We start from the raw sequence: 16,982 nt of genomic DNA, 5'->3' as shown, positions 1-16,982 counted from the left end.
AATGGAACATATCCCATATTTTGAGCAACCATCCAGTGCTATAACACTACATTTATTTTTTCCCCCGGAGTGCCTTGTACATGTTGTTAAACACAATGGTCATTTTGACATAGTGAAAAGGCATGGCTTTACCCCTGACAAATTCACTGCGTGCCCTTAGGCAAAACACACATAGGCTTAATTGAGCCTGTAAAACATGGCTAGTATTGACCCAGTACAAATGTCTCAAGTGCCTCAACAATTAAGTCTTGTACACAGAACAAGACCTTGCCTTGTGGTAGATAATCCAAGCTCTATTTCTCAGCAGAAGATATGGTAGGGTAAGATCTCTTTTGCTCTCGCTGCAGATTTTCAGGAGGTCATTCTCCTTCTTAAACATGTCTCTTGTTGAGGAATTTGATTCTCATGCCAATAGATATTCACAAAAATTGACTCTGCAAAAATTGTGGGTAATTTGCATACGTCCACTGCTCTTCCATAAAGCACAGTAAGTATCCATCAGAAGGAAGGAAGGGAGGATGGATGGATTTAACATTGAGAAAGATTTTTAAATGACAAGATTTTTTTTTAGAAATTTTTTTTGTTAATACTACTGGGTATTTACCAGCAGCACCACTTACATATGTAAGCCAAGGGGAAGCTTAGCACAGCTGATGATTTAAAAAAAAATCAGATTGCAAGCATAAAAAGGGATAAAATTAAAATGCAGCCACGCCTCCTTTGATGACATCAATCCATCATTTTCAGTATCTCAGCTCATTAAAGGGTTTTTCTTTTTTTTCTTCTAAAAAAATCAGTAACCAAGAAAGAAACCATTCAAGTCCATTTTTTAGAATTAAGAGTACTTTTACTGGTTATGAGTAGATAGCAGCTAGCAAAGCAAGATCTGAGACAAAAGTGCGCGCAATCATAGATATCAATATGTGACCCAGCTCCCTCCCCCTAGTGATCCCAATCCCCAGTCCCCACAGGTGTCATGTGGGCTGCACTTTCAAAACCCATCATCAGGATGGTATGCCGGACGGTTGGCCTTGGCGGCAATTCCATATCTGTGGCATGCACAGCAGATGGTGAGAAAACGACTCCCTTCTTCATTCACTCCTACGCTCAAGCTTCCCCTCCCAAATACCAATTATCTCCCCCCCTCCCCGTTTCAATGGCAGCCGAAAGCGAGCATCAAAGCAGAGGCTGACAGTGTAGCTCCCAGCCTCAAAAAAGTGCTTCTTTTCTGTTATACAATAAATTACACCATGGAAACTAGGCAGACTTTGGTCTTCTGAATTCATTTTGAAATGAAGTAATATTATAGTGTAGAAGATAACATGCAGAAAATCATAGGACATAAACAAAAATTATTTTCGTTTAAGAGTAATTGGATGACAATTTTCAAAAATGTATCTTCTCAAAAAAAAATCCTTCAGTGGGTCAGAATTTGGGGTAGAAAGATGTCAAACCAGTGTGATAGACATTTCCAGTATTTTCCAACAATTATTTGAAACCTGCTCAAAACATTTATTGAAAGGCACCTCTAGCTATGCCTATATAAAACTTTACGATATTACATAAGTCAATGCTTATCCTTAATCTTTACTTCTCTTTTCCAATACTTTTCTCATCACCAGAACAACATGTGACTTATCAAACTGAGAGGGATGAATGGAGACTAATCAGGTTTCTTTTCCTCCATCCATCCAGCAGTGCTCAAAGCAGATGATTTATCAAGGAATTTGAAGGCTACAGTTTATGGAGGAGCATGTCCTTGATCTGTTGATTTGGCTAGTTATAGGTCCGCACTAAAAAACCTGAATCCTATATTCCATTTGACTGATCAGAAAGCACATTAAAATAAAATCTGCACAACGACATTAAAAATAACAAGAAATAACCCAAGATCAAACTTGATGTTGATGTTGATAGTTGGCAGGGATTTATTTTTATTTTCTCACATAAGAGAACTGGAACACTCTCTGTACATATATATACACAAAGCTTGTTTGCATCAGATTAAAAGCAGGGAACTTGGTGGGAATCATATTGATTTTATATAGAGAAAAAACAATGCAGAAAAATAGAAAGAGTGACTTACAGTGTTATCTTAAACCACAAATGGATCATGACCAGCTTCTGAACAAAAGAAAATAGAAAAGAAAAGAAACCAAAAACCTTGGAAGCCAATAACTAAATGGCCTTCTCTCGGGATAGTATTTCAGCATCAAGAACAACACACAAGAATGATTAACATGTAATATATCTAATGAAATTTTAGAGGGCTAAATAAACTTGGGGAGGGGCTGCACTGGAATAACGTAGAAGATAAATATCTGTCTGCCTCAAAAAGGCATCAGCAAGATTTAATTCAATGTGAACGCATTATGGTAATCAGCATATGGCAAATTTATACTTATATTTCTGACGCAGAGTCCAGTGTATGCTTAGGTGAGCACAGAGAATTCCAATCCAGACAACATCAAGTCCCTTTGCAACTTCTGAAACTCAAGCCTTGATGAAAGTTGGAAGCGAAGTCCAGTGGAATTTGCACATTATCATGAGGAATCTCCTAAATCTACAGCAATAAAGTGAGGCCACAGGAGTGTTCTAGTTTTACATCCAAAAACAATTTATCAATGATTGGCCAAATTAAGAAATGAATGACATTGAAGTGTGGGTGAGAGAGATAAGAAATGGGATGTTTTTACTTTGAACTTAAACCAGAATATATCATGGCAAAGGAAATTTTTATTCTACTTAAGATACTGAGAGCTAAACTCTGCCACCATCAGTGCAGCCCAATAATAAATAACTCTATGATAAGTTGGATATAGAGGGAAAGCATTGAAGCATGACCCTGTAAGTATAGACATGTCTCCTGAATGGAAGAAACCGTCAATATTAAACTCAAGCAGCTAGGGATTTCCTTTTTTATTGTTGTTAAAAACACTGTCATTGTGTCTATGCAAGATGCTACTATCTCATTGTTTCAATTGTTTTCAGCCCCAGCTAACATGCATCAATACAGGCGGGGGAAAACATTTCTTCAACATGTCAAATAAGGTACTGAAATATGAAACAGAGATACATTGATGTGTGTTGCATATGCACACACTTATTGTTTATATATATATATATATATATATATATATATATATATATATATATATATATATATATATATATATATATATATATATATATATATATATATATATATATATATATATATATATATATATATATATATATATATATATATATATATATATATATATATATATATATATATATATATATATATATATATATATATATATATATATATATATATATATATATATATATATATATAAACAAAAATAAACAATAAGCTAGATATGAAGTTTGTTCTGGGATAGAGAGCGTACCAATGGTTGGAATAAAGGTTCTCTTGTTCTTTTTTTCCCATCACCCTTTCTTTTCCAAGTGCATGGTGTCAAAACACTCATTCCGTACGCAGAATTATATGGATCCCTGAATCTGTGAATACTGGTCCACTCATCTCACCAGTCCTCAGCGCAAAGGAGGCATCTTCAAAAGGTTTCTGCATTTGACCTGTCAGACAGAAAAAATTTTCAAGTGAAAAGTGGAAAACTGACAGCCATATCAAGAATATGTAGAATTAATTCCAAGCATGAACATCTAGAAGTAACAAATGTTGCCCCACTGGTTCTAGCTAAACAGAAAAAAGCCAGTGGCAATCCTATAAAATAGTCCTTGATTTACACCCAATTGAATCCAAAATTTCCATTGCTAAGCAAGGCAGGTGTTAAGTGAGTTTTGCTTCATTTTATAACCTTTTGTCCCAATTGTTAAGTGAATCATTACAGTTGTTAAGTTAGTAACAGTTGTTAAGTGACTCTGACTTTTCCACTGACTGCTTGCCAGAAGTTTGAAAAAGATGATCACATGACCCTGATATTGCCAGCTGCCAAGTATCCAATTTTTGATCACATAACCATGGGGATGTAGTAATGGTCATAAGTGTGGAAAAACCGTCATGTGTCATTTTTTTTCAGTGTTGCTGTAACTTTGAGTGTTCACTAAACATATGGTTGTAAGTCGAGGAGTACCTGTAATAACTATGAGCACACAAAAACCTATAATATAGGATTCCATATTCGTAGACTGGACTTCGACATGTTTATGGCAAGAGTCTAAATATTTGAAGATATATTAGATGATCTTACTGAAAAATATCACCCAAATAATAATTCTATTTCAGTGCTGGCTAAATATATGTGCTTTTCTTTCAGTTAGTGACCACTTTTACAGTGATGAAATGTTAACTAAAGACCAGCTTTGTGCATACATTTTCTAATATTTGGAGCTTCTGGGATTAAAATGGTAGGCTGTTCTTTCCCTGACATTCTCCATCGACACGTTCAGTGGTCCACCATTTGAAATGCAGAGGAGCAGAGAAAATGCATCACAACCCATAAGCCCTGTCAAGCTCAAATGTGATTGAACCAATGTTAATACCTAAAGTATGTGCATGTTTTGACTACAGAAACCTAAATCACTCTTTGTCGTATCTTATCTGCACTTTCTTTGCTGCTCAATTTACCCTCATGATTCATAATCAGGATGGGTTTGCATATACATATGGGGGAGTTCTATTCTCCAATGCTTCAGACAAATCTACAAAAATAAAGTACAACAGAGAAAGAATTCTAGCCTAATCTTCTTGCTATGCTGTGTCTTAATTTCTAGCAGTAGAGATGTTACTGTAGGGCCGTGATGGTAAACCTATGGCACGCGTGCCAAAGGTGGCACACAGAGCCTGCTCTGTGGGCATGCGTGACATCACCAGCTGCTCTTCTGGTTTCTGGCACTGGTCTTCGCGGGCGCCGGAGCACCAGAAAATGGCCCCCAAAACAGCCTGAAAACGTCCTAAAAATGCCCTGAAAACGGCCACAAAAATGCACACACTGCCAGCTGGTCTTTGGGTTTCCTGTACTCTGGCACATGCGAACATGAGCTGCATAAGGATGTAAATGCATGCATATGTGCGTCAGTTCAATGCTCTACATGCTACCATTGCAATCCTAATTTTGCTCATTCTTGCACAACCACAATATGAATGGCTGACCACAACAATGTAATTCACAGCTATAGGATTTCTTTTTGAAAAGAAAAAAAATAGCAAGACTGGTTTAAAAATGCAGGATGCATTAAATTGAATCGCCACCACAAAAATGAAAGAGGGTAATTAAGTCATTCTAGTAAATTACTTAAATTGTTTCTCATTTCATAACTGAGTTTTTAACTATTTGTAATTAAGTATTCCATTTTTTAAAATGCACATATTTGCAGAAGAAATGTGGATACTAATTTACAACTGTAATAAGATATGCTACTCTGCCTTAAATAATTGGTTTTTTCCATGCAGCTGTGCAGCACATGATATTTTATAACCTTCAAATAAATGTTGATTTGGATTTATCTCAACCCAAAAGTTCTTAATTTCTGAATCAGAAAAAAACCCTCTCAGTTTCTTCATCCAGAATTTAATAAAACAGAGGAAATATCAATTGCTCTTGATTTTTTAAAAAACTAAATGAGAATGCTTGTTTTTTTTAAACTTCTAAACATATCTAGGATTTGTAATTGTAGCAAATTATGGTTAGTAATCCTATCAAATAAGTACAAGAAGACCAAAAGTGGTTATAATGGAAGAACTGCTTGTGCTCCTAGTCCCATCTAGTGGACAACAAAATTCCAGCAGCATTGCTACTGCATCGTTGAGTCTGTCTCATCTAAACTCTCTCCTTCAGTAAGTCACCCAAGACCACAGCTGAAGTGACAGTTTCTAAATGAGACCCAACGACCAGTCACTGGCAGCCTATGATTAATAGCTTTTTCATTACTTTGCAATCCAAAATGCCAATATTAGCAATCATCTTTTCTTCTGGGAAATATTTGACTCGGGAAGGAATTACTACCTCTGAACAATAAGGCAGAATTTGTGAAGATAAAGGACAATTTAAAAAACAGTATCTTTGTGCAAACCAAGAACTTATTCCCAGGAAAATAAAATAAAATTTTTGACCAAAGTTAACAACTTTTTTCCCCCCTTCCAGTTACACATAAACACTTAAACATCAAGAGCAAAGTCTATTATTTTAAGAAGGAACTAAGGTCTTGGATGATAAGCACTAGCTGTGTTAATTATTTCACCTGTGTTCCACATTCATATTCTATATATTGATATGAATTTACAGGCTTATTTCTTTAAAAAATTCTTTTAAAAAAGATCGTGAGAATATTATTAAATATTTTCTCTAAATTTATTCTGCCACTATTGATGGATTCTATTTGGAACTTCTATTTTGGGACTATTTGAAGACGATATATGTTCCAAATATTTCTCATCATTGGAATACATACAAATGTATTATTGGAAGCTCATCAAGACAAAAACCAAACCCTGCCACAAAATTGCTCGTAATATCAATAAGGCCTCCTTCAGGTCCTCTGAAAGCCACCATAACCTCTACTATACCAAAATCCCATAACAGGTTGAACTATGTGAAATATTCACATGTGATGAGGATTACTGAACACTACCGGTATACATTTATTGAGATGCTAAAGCTTTTACAGAATTTACATGGAAAAAAATGGGCATACTTTGGTGGATTGCTTAAAATTTCATCTATCAAGTCAATCTCCTAAATTGGGATATATCTGCTTGTTTTAAAAATATAAAATGCTATTTTTTTTATGACTATGACACACACATATAATTCCTGGTTTCTCTAACGTTATGTATTGTATCTTGCTGTAAACCAAGGTCATCCAATGGAATGCAGCGCTAGCCAACCCACTCAGCCAGGGACTACCAAAACAATTTATTTGAATAAATTACCCATGGGGGGACAGGAAGACAGGAGAAAAGTTAACCAGATGCTTTGGGCGTGAAAATCCAGATTCGTTTTTACATTGAGTCATTATTGATTAGCCCTTGGGCCATATCAAAGTGCAAAGTTCCAGAAACAAATTACTACTAAAATTTGATAAAAGCAATTTAAAATGTAATTTGATAAAATACAATTTAAAATGGAATTGGAATAAAATACAGTCTAAAATGAAATTGGAATAGAATACAATAATTTAAGATATAGATAAAATATGATAAAATCAGTCCCACATATGCAGATCTCAACCGAACCATTTTGTTTAAGTACTGTGCTGTGTTAAATGTTATTTTCAGGTTCTGGCTGCACATAAGGCAAGTTATTTTGATATGGAGATCCCAATGGGTCATTCGTTTGATATATAGACCAAGGTACCCATCTCTCACCCCCTTATACAAGCAACAATCAAATAGGATGTGAGCCAGGTCTTCTACCACTGCCGCTCTGCAAATGTAGAGATGCTCATTGTAGGGAATAGAATGGAATCTCCTATATCTGACCATTGTGTCAAGCTGTTCGAATCTTGCTCGTGTAAATATTCAAAAGTCTTTCTTTCGTAATTGACCAAGGTGGGATGGATAACAAAGTCAGATGATATAAGCAGCATAAAAGCACATGAAATACATAAATGCCTATATTAAGAATACAAAGCTTTTCTTTCTGGAAATATTGTTAAGGTCACTCAGTATAATGATTTCAGATTTGTATTGGTCAAGGTATCCACATATGTTGACCTTTGTAGACAAGAAAAAACAATATCAGGCTCTGACAATTTGATGGCTATTGGTTGGAGGATATTTCTAGCATTTGGTGCAGACTATGACTTCATCATAATTAATTAAATTAAATTAAACTAAAATATTAAATTATGCCATTGTTTTCAAATAGCTCATTTCAAGAAGATGATTGGATTAAGTTGGTAGCAGATCTGGATAGAACTTACTCTGCATGGAGAGACGCCAACTGCAGAGAGAAACTATAAGTCACATATTTTTCTCTCTGCAATTTCTGATCCACCGGAGTCAGGGACTCAGGCCAACTAAACTAGCAGACTATAATACAACTAGTATATTTTATTGTAGTTTCATGTATAATTAATATGTAGTTAATTATTTCCATTGCAAATTTAAAATGTTTTAACAGTCTTTATATTTTCTGCATTGTGCTCATTAGAGTATACTTTCCTAACAACATATGTATTTGAATTCAGGTTCAAGAAAGTTGCACAAAAGAATTATCTACCATTAAGTGGAACATTGCCTCATACCAGATATTTTGTAAGTTCTTACAATTCAGAGTCCCAGCTTAAACAATTGCTGCCTCTTGTTCTAGATGAAAAACTGTATTGTTTGATTCTCAATTTCTTCTAAAGAAATTATTTTCGTAGCAAATATTCACGATGCGAATTTAATGAGTATAATGATGAAGATGCCTTTTCAAAGAATGAATTATTCCATCAGTAGCTCCTTGATTCTGCACTAGCCATTGCAGCCCACTCATTCAGAATGCTCTTTTTAAAAACTTTTTATTTTGTTTATGCAAACGTCACATCTTTGCAACACATTACACTTCTTTTACATATCTGTTGTGATTCTTTTATCTGTACATATAAGTCTTGTATAGCTATAACTTTATATATAGGTGCATTTATATTATTTCATACATCTTTTTTCTTCATTCTATATATAACATTCTATATATTCTATATGTAACAACCTTTATTACATTCTATATATAACATTCTACATATTCTATGTCTAAGAACAAATTTAAAAACAACTGCAAAACAATGTTTCCTCTAAGTTGTGCGGCCGCGCATGTAACAAGAAAACTCCGCGCGGCAGTTTCTAACTGCCGCGCAGTGCTTTTTAATGTCTTACAATATGACTTAAAAGATTCCCCCTCCCTCCCTCCTCTCTGCACCGAACTCTCTCCTCCAGCGGGTGAAGTCAAGTAAGACTCTGCCCAGGAGACTGATTACGCGGCAGAAGGGAGAATTCCCATTGGTCCTCTGGGGCTTCGTCGATTCCTGGGAAAATGCGATTCGTTGGTTGTAGCCTGCATTTCTCTGCACATCCCGCGTTTCTCAGACATTGCATCGTCTGAAGCCCCGTTCTGGACTCGGCAGCCTTTCTGCGATCCCTTCGCTTTGCCAATCCATTCCTCTCTTTCCTTTCCCTTTCTGCCCTTCTATCTTCCTTTCCTTTTCCTTTCCTTTCTCTTTTCCTTTCCTTTTATCCTTTTCCCTTCTTTTTTTTCCCTTCCCTTCCCTTTCCCTCCCTTCTTCATCCTTTCCTTTCTTCTTTCCGATTTCCTTTCCTTTTTCCTTTCCTTCTTTTCCATTTCCTTTCCTTTCTCTTTTCCTTTCTCCTTTCTCTTTTCCTTTCCTTATTTCCTTTCCCCTTTTTTTCTTTTCCCTTCCCTTCCTTTTTCTTCTTCATTCTTTCCTTTCTCATTTCCTTTCCTTTTTCTTTCACTTTCCCTTCCCTTTCTCTTTTCATTTCTCTTTTCCTTTCCTTTCTCTTTTCCTTTTCCCTTCTTTTTTATTTTCCCTTCCCTTCCCTTTCCCTCCCTTCTTCATCCTTTCCTTTTCTTCTTTCCCATTTCCTTTCCTTTCCCTCCCCCTCCCTTCTGTTCCTTCCCTCCCTGGGGGGTCTGAGGGAGAGGGAGGGGACCCTTTTCCTCCTTGCCCCCCTCCCCAACATCTGCTCTGATGGCAATTATGGCTAAAAAAAATCCAGGTGCTCAGGCATGAAAATGTGCTGCTCAAACACTATACTTTTTCACACACACTGAAAAAGAAATAGAGGGAACATTGCTACAAAACCAGAAAATGATGAAAAGATAGAAATACAAAATAGACTGTAGCAAATAAATAATGGGAAATAAATGCAAAACGATTCAAATGTAATAAAGGTTGTTACACTCAGAGTGCTCCTATTTATTTCTACTGGAAGATATTTCTAGGCCATCTTTTCAACCCATACTACCTTGACTGCAAACTGATGACATCATGTTCTCTATTCAACTTCTTGAAACTTCCAGTTTCAAAGAAAAGGAGGTTTCTAGCTTTTAAAACAAGAATCATACAAGCAGCAGCTAGTGAAATTCAGAAGTTTAAGTTTAGCAAAATGGGAGAACTTCAGCTCGTGAGATACAGGGTTTTTTCCCTTCTGAAATGCGGAAAACAAGTAGAATAGATGATACAAAATAAATATGTTAGAATTAATTAGAAGAAGTTTAGTAGAATTCCAGTGTTCTTGGGAAACAAGTCAATATTTCAATATATGAATCTGCTTCATGTGTATCTCAATTCTAGAACTTTCCAGATCTCAGGCATGGAAAGGCCTTTCCTAATACCTGCTAGCAGCTATTCTTGTTCGTTGTCATCGAGTTTCAACATCTTTTAATTTTCAAACAAAAAGAAATACTGTCTCATGAAAGCCAGGAGAAACAAAGCAACAGAAACATTGCCATGTCTTTTCTATTAGCACCTTTTATTTTCAAAACAAGCATATATATCCCACGCTTAGGAGACTGATTGATAGATGAAACATTTTACTACTTTCCTATAAACTTTTTTTTCAAGCCTAAAGAATATATGATTTCAGGATTTTTAATGGCCCAGAAATGGATGCAATTGTCCTGGGTAGCATACTTGAGGGCAAAGACAGATTATTCATAGCGTTTCAAGGTGCATTATGCTGTGCCCAAGGCTAGGAAAACTAACGTAAATGTGAAGGAAACAACTTTCAGGTGGTAAATTGCTTAACAAGAAAGCATCTGTTAATATAAATGTACAGTAGGAACTAGAGGGAAACAATGATTCAGCTGGCCTGACAGAGCAGGCAGAAAGGTTTATCATATGCATGATGCATGCAAATAATGCAGCATCCTCACCTATTATGGTTTAGAACATTTTTTTTATTAAATGCTGCAATTATTTTGACCCAAAGCAGAATCCAAGATGCACGATAGACTCCATTTCTCAAAGAAATTTTAACAAGGCACATAACCTATTCAGTAACATCACAAATAGTCGAAAAGGAGTCCTTGAGCAGTGCAGATAAGTGTCAAAACAGCATATTCACAGAATATTAATATGCAAGCTACAGAGTTGGCAGCATTTGCAATAAGTCACCCATAAGTAGATCCTGAATTCTCTTCAACAACGCTAAGCAGCAAAATGGCCACATTTCAGCTAGGTTTTTTTGGCTTACATTGAATTTTAAATAGCTCACCTTTTTTTCCCTGTTCAATTATGTATGATTCTCAGAAACTGCCTTGACCAATCCCTGCAGTTTTCTTTGCAAGGTTTTTTAAAAAGTGGTTTGGCATTGCCTGGTTCCTCCAGCTGAGAGTGAGCCCAAAGCTATGTGGCTATATGCCTAAGGGGAGACTGGAACTCACTGTCTCTCAGTGTCTAGCCTTATGCCTTAACTCAGTTCACCTCTTAGAGAAGTCTCCTATTCCTATCTAGAAAATCTCTTCCACCCAAAAAATAACCAGACCAAAAAGCTCAGCCATAACTCTTTTAGTGATAGAGGTTTCATACTGGAAGGCTCCCTGAAGGTTGAAAGGCTGAGCTGTGGCTTTTGACTCCTCAAAAGTTGCTTATAGACATTCTGATACCCTCTGTCATCTCTCTATGTGTGTTGCTGTATGTACTTTCATGTGTAGTCACATTTTGTACAAGAAAAATAGTAAAAAGTTGGTTCCTTCAACAATATCTACTGTAACAAGGGCATATCTTCCATAATGCATGATCTGATTAGTGAAATGTATGTTATTATTAGGTACATAATTTGTGCAAGCTGAACACGGAGCTATTTTCATAATATCCAGAACTTCTTCAAAAGAATGATTCCAAAATTAAGCTTCCTTGAAATATAAAAGAGAACACCTACAGCAGCCCAGACAACTTTCAATGCTTGGTTTTCATTTCAAGAATTGCCCTGATAATATGGCCATTGCTATAGGTTGTGATTGTCTTGAGGGTTGCTCTGTATTCAAACCCATTGATTTACTCATTTTACTCCCTCTTTAGCATACGCTTCACAAAAAAACACCAATTAATTCATAAGGAGAGGGAATTTCAGTGTCCTTCATTTCATAATCTTGATGGATCTCCCCAACCTGCTCAGAAAGCAGGACTGCAGCCCCATAACATCAATTGACTCACCTCTTCCAAAAGTACCCAGATCTCCCCCTGCCTTGGCTGAGCTGCAGTCACTGAACTGTGATGCTAAGGATTCAAAATCTTCTTCCCCAGATTTAATCTTCTGGATGTAGCCTATAGAGAACAAGGAGTAAAAGAGTTGAGAATCAGGGGTCTGCTATGAGAAGAGAATATTTCTAATTACAAAATTAGGATTACTTAGATGTTACTGTTAATCCTACATCTAGATAATTGCAGGTGTTTCTTTTCATTTTTTAGGAAGGGAAGATCCACAAAACCGTATTATTTTTTCTACAAAAACAGTATTTCCATATAGAAAACTATGTATCATAAAACACAGAGCTAACGTTGCTTATTTTCTAGAATACTTGTTTTTTGTATATGGGAATTTGAAAGGTTGGGGGGAAAGGGAAGCATTATCTTATATTTGAAGTGGCTGAATGTGGATAAGTTTTTCTGTGGATACCAATCTCCCTTCTAAACCATTCTCTTTCTGTTGGTATATTGTACATATATTATCCTAAACTGCCTGCAACTGCAAGTTATTTATTCTTAAAATACACTATCCAAAACCTACTTCTTAGTTGTTTTTCCTAAAAACAAGCCCTCTGTACTGCAGTTCAATATTCCCCTATTTCACCTTCGTCCTATCTGATTTGGTTTTTGTAGAACTGTATAAAAAAAAAAGCTGAAAAGCACCATATATGAAAGTTATCTGTGTATGTCTAATTACTTTCCAGTAGTTTTCTATAAACAGGAATTGTCTTCTTATAGTACTTATAGCAAACACTATTATCATTTATTGTGCAACAGAAGACAGCCAAAATAAGTGAGCCTCCCTTCACTAATTTTAGAGAGAAGTTATAATCAAGAGAAGCTCTGTTGGGCATTTTCTCTTCCCAAATACAATCACTGTTAAACAATGGGAAGGTGAACACAGATTTGAGTGCCCCCCTTCCCCATTTTCCGTCCTTCAGTTTTGCCTGTTTGAGGGGTTGAACAGGGAGTCCTTTGTATAATTAAGTTGGCTCCCTGTGCAATTTAAGACCTGGAAAAACTTACTTGAATAATAATAAATTGAGGGGGAGGCAATCTACCTGTTGTTTTTGTGTTACAGCTAATTAGGTTTTATAAATATTAAATCTAAGTTCTTTCAATTATGCTTTAAACTGTTCTCAACTTACCTTTATAGCAATGTAATTTGCCTTGATTTTGTAAAAGAACTTTTTCTTTCTTTTTCTTTGATCATTCCCTTGCCTCACTCCCTGATGAACACACTTCTGTGTACTGGCATCTTGCCTCCCATATAAATAAAAGCAAATTGCTTTGCAGTTTAGTTTTTCAAAAACGATAGGTTAATTGCGAAGTAGCAATTATTCATTCTTTGGGTTTTTTAAACCTCCATATTTGCCACGCAGTATGTTCCTTTGATTATTTAAAAATCCCGTATATTTCCATATGGCCATTAACTTACTTGTAAAACAAACGTGCAAACGTGTTATCTGTATCCTGTTCAAAGTGCTTAAGAGTGTTTTATAATTTTATTTTCATGCTGCTAAGTTTGCAAACTTGGTTACTGTTGAGCGTCTGCAAGCAGCCAAAGGGTACTCAATGAGTCTTGAGGCTGCACTGGAATTTGAATCTGGATCTTCCGCATGTTAATAGTCTAATACGTAAGCCATTTCAGTAGTTATATTCTGATACATTCTGTTTCCCCAGTAGTCACTAACAGCATTTCAAATAACACCCAGATCCCAATGAAGAAATGCGTAGCCTCTCTTTGCTACTGTTATATCAGAACAATTGTGGTTGTTTGAAGCTAAAAGAAAATACAAATGGAGACTCAAGAGAGGCTCAATAGAAATGCCGACACTTACTTTGTATGCATCACAATTAAGGAACAGAGTCAGAGCTCAGCTCAACTCTACAACAATCTGCAGATGCTGCTGTTCTTTGATATATTGTGCTGAAAACTGGGCAATTCTCCTTCTGTCCTTCAGTATTGGGAATACAACTTTCGGAATTCACAGCCCGTATGACTTAATGTGGTCCGGGAGCACCTGGAGAGGCTGCTCTAATCTTATATATTTATAACAACAAAAAACTGCTTACATGGCAGCCCATTCAGGAGGAACTGTATGATAGAGGGTCCAGTACTTCTTTAATGGCACTGCTTAAGCATTATTGTGTTACTTGCAAGACAATTGAGCAGATGTTACCTACAGATGTACACTGAACAAATTTATGGAAGTATACAGAAAACCAAGATCAAATGAACTATTTTCTTAAAAAACTAGCTAAGCATTCAAGCAGGATTTTCCAACTGAGCACTCGAGAAATACATTTCTGATTTCTCTCCTGCAGTGAGACGTGTTTATGCAGATCAATAGCACCTGGACAGAAAGCAAATGGCATTTGAATTGTCCAAGAACTGTTGTTTTGGACGGGATGGGAGATAATGGGTGACTATCAATTCACCTAAATAAAATGAGCCGCAACTTAGAGCCCTTTACTGCAGAAAATGAGATCTATTTCTGAAGATTTTCTGTATTCTTGGGTGGACTCTTTCTTCCTATGAGTATTTATATAAATACATATCACATATTTAATGCCTCCAACAAGTATACAAGATCCCGTGTATGGCCACTGTCCCACCATGTTGTTCTCCAGACCATCTGGGGTGGGCCCATGATCAATCATGGTTATCCCTGAATTAATGAGCCACCTCAGATTCCAATCTAGAAAAGGCAGACTGAAGTCCCCCAAAACTGTAAATCTGGGGAAATCCACTGCCAGTCCAGAAATTTGAGTTAAGAAGCACTGGAGCTGCCGTGTAGCAGGGAGACTGATATAACAGCAGCAATCCCAATTGAAGCCTAGAATTCCACTTAATGAACAGCATCTCAGTGATCTGCCAACCTGTAGTTCAGCAACTCTGAAGCCGGTAAGAAATTCCCAGATAACGAGAGACAGGAGCTGACGTCGCAACGACACGACGTGCAATCTCGGAGCTCCAAGATCGCAGTCGATACTTTTGCTGCTGAACGGTCCTTTTGGACCTAAACCATCCTGAAGAGATAGTGACAGGGAAGAGTACATCTTGTTGATCTCAGGGACATCGCAAAGTCCCTGATTGATCCAAGAGAATCTCTTCTTGCCGGCGACAAAAGCACAGCCAAAAGCTGCTGAAGTTGGGACAGCTCCACAACGGGAGGAAAGCAGAAAGCGGAAAGAGAAAGTGTGTCCATCTGGTGAGGAAATTTTATTGTTACAAAAGAGACTGCCCCCCCCCCAATCAAAGCTGAATTAAACTTGCAAAGAAAAGAAAATAAGCGGCGAAATTAAGCTATATTGGACAGTGTGTTATCCTTTTTTTATGGATGGAAGTCTTGCAAATATTTCCTACTTTTAAAAGTGAAAGTATTGGTTTTTCTTCTTCTATTTCTTTTTTTACCTATGGATTAAATCTTTTTCTTTATTTTTATAATATTGGTTTGGATGGTTTTTTTCTCTTTATTTTGCTCCATTTAAGAATTTTGTTTCTTTTAAGCCTGGAATAAAAGAAGATATAAAAGGAATATAAAGAGGGTAGTAATATCAGAGGGAAAAGAAGTTGCACTCCCACTTGGAGGTTGGAGGTTGAGTCCTGGAAATATTGCTTTCTCTTTTTTCTCTTTGATCATTTTGACTTTGCACTTCAAAGGCTTCAGCTTGTTTACAGAAGAGATAAGGAGAAGAGCATGGGTTGTTTATGCAGATGCTCTTTGGATGTTTCTGTGGCAGCTGGAGAGAAGTGATAACAAAATCTTGTTTTGAAATTAGAGTGGCCGTCTTTACTAGTTGGAAGAATGGCACAGCTCCAAAAAGAAACTATAACATTACAACAGATTATGTTTGAAATTCAAAAATTATTAGAAACAACAGAGAGAATTGAGAAGAGATTGGAAAATACAGATTGTAATGCAGTGAAATTCGATGAAGAGTTGGAGATATCCAGCAAATGGAAAAAGTGGACGTTAGAGTCCTAAAAACCCAGGGGAGAAATGAACAAAGAGACAAGATATTGTGGATACTGACGGTGAACTGAGTGTGGTTGGAGATGGAAAGAGTGGAATATGAAAAGGGAAGAGAGATGGAAAGGAGCTCTACCCCAGATTTCAAGGTATAGAAGAAAAAAGAGAAGAATTGATGGATTCAAGGAGAGAAACTTTGACAAAAGCACTGATAACCAAAGATAAGCTGATTAAAGAAGCTGACAGAGGGTCTTGAGGTTTTACAAGATATGTAAAAAGCAACAAGTTGAGAAGAGAAGTCCACACAAATTTGATTAAGGAAATAACCAGAAGACTAATTCCACAAATGGCAAAAGACATAAGACTGCACTACTACTGGAAAGACACAGGTTGAGATATGAAAACTAATAACAAAATATTAGTCAAATTTAGTTAAAATTAGAGCATTATGTTAAAAATGAAGTGATAATGGTTATAGTTGGATAAATAATTGATAAAGATAACAATGTACACATATGTATTGGTTTGATAAGAGGAAATTTGGTATAAATTCTAAATGGTGATCATGAAAAGAAGTTTAGAAACTTTGTTATGTATGAAAGCTTATAATATAAAAAAAAGAGCAAGTTAAATTTAGTTAAACTAGGACCAAAAAATATATATGAAATGATGATGGATATTGTTAAATAAATGATTGATAATGATAATAATATAATATTTGCACTGACATGATAAAAGAAAATTGGATATAAATTATAAACAGTGATTAAGAAAGGTTTAGAAACTTTGATATTAAACATAATTAATTTTTATTTAGTGTGTGTTATAAAGATGTAATAT

The 16,982-nt window shown here is 36.0% G+C and overlaps 1 protein-coding gene across 2 annotated transcripts in view; it reads right to left on the bottom strand.

Moving 5' to 3' along the window:
* Positions 1 to 3,279: 3,279 nt before the first annotated feature.
* Positions 3,280 to 16,982, bottom strand: part of PIN1 (peptidylprolyl cis/trans isomerase, NIMA-interacting 1) — a 33,592-nt gene continuing 19,889 nt past the window's right edge. For both annotated transcript variants that reach the window (XM_081935320.1, XM_081935321.1), the window contains exons 3-4: positions 12,133 to 12,243; positions 3,280 to 3,585 (exon numbers count right to left, since the gene is read on the bottom strand). In XM_081935320.1, coding sequence (XP_081791446.1) covers positions 3,476 to 3,585; positions 12,133 to 12,243 — 221 coding nt within the window. In that variant the 3' untranslated portion in view covers positions 3,280 to 3,475. The remainder of the gene's footprint in view (positions 3,586 to 12,132; positions 12,244 to 16,982) is intronic.

The sequence above is a fragment of the Natrix helvetica genome (assembly GCF_964273705.1).
Source record: "Natrix helvetica genome assembly, chromosome: 1".
In the NCBI taxonomy this organism is placed as follows: domain Eukaryota; kingdom Metazoa; phylum Chordata; class Lepidosauria; order Squamata; family Natricidae; genus Natrix; species Natrix helvetica.
This window is presented reverse-complemented; position numbering and strand designations above follow the sequence as displayed.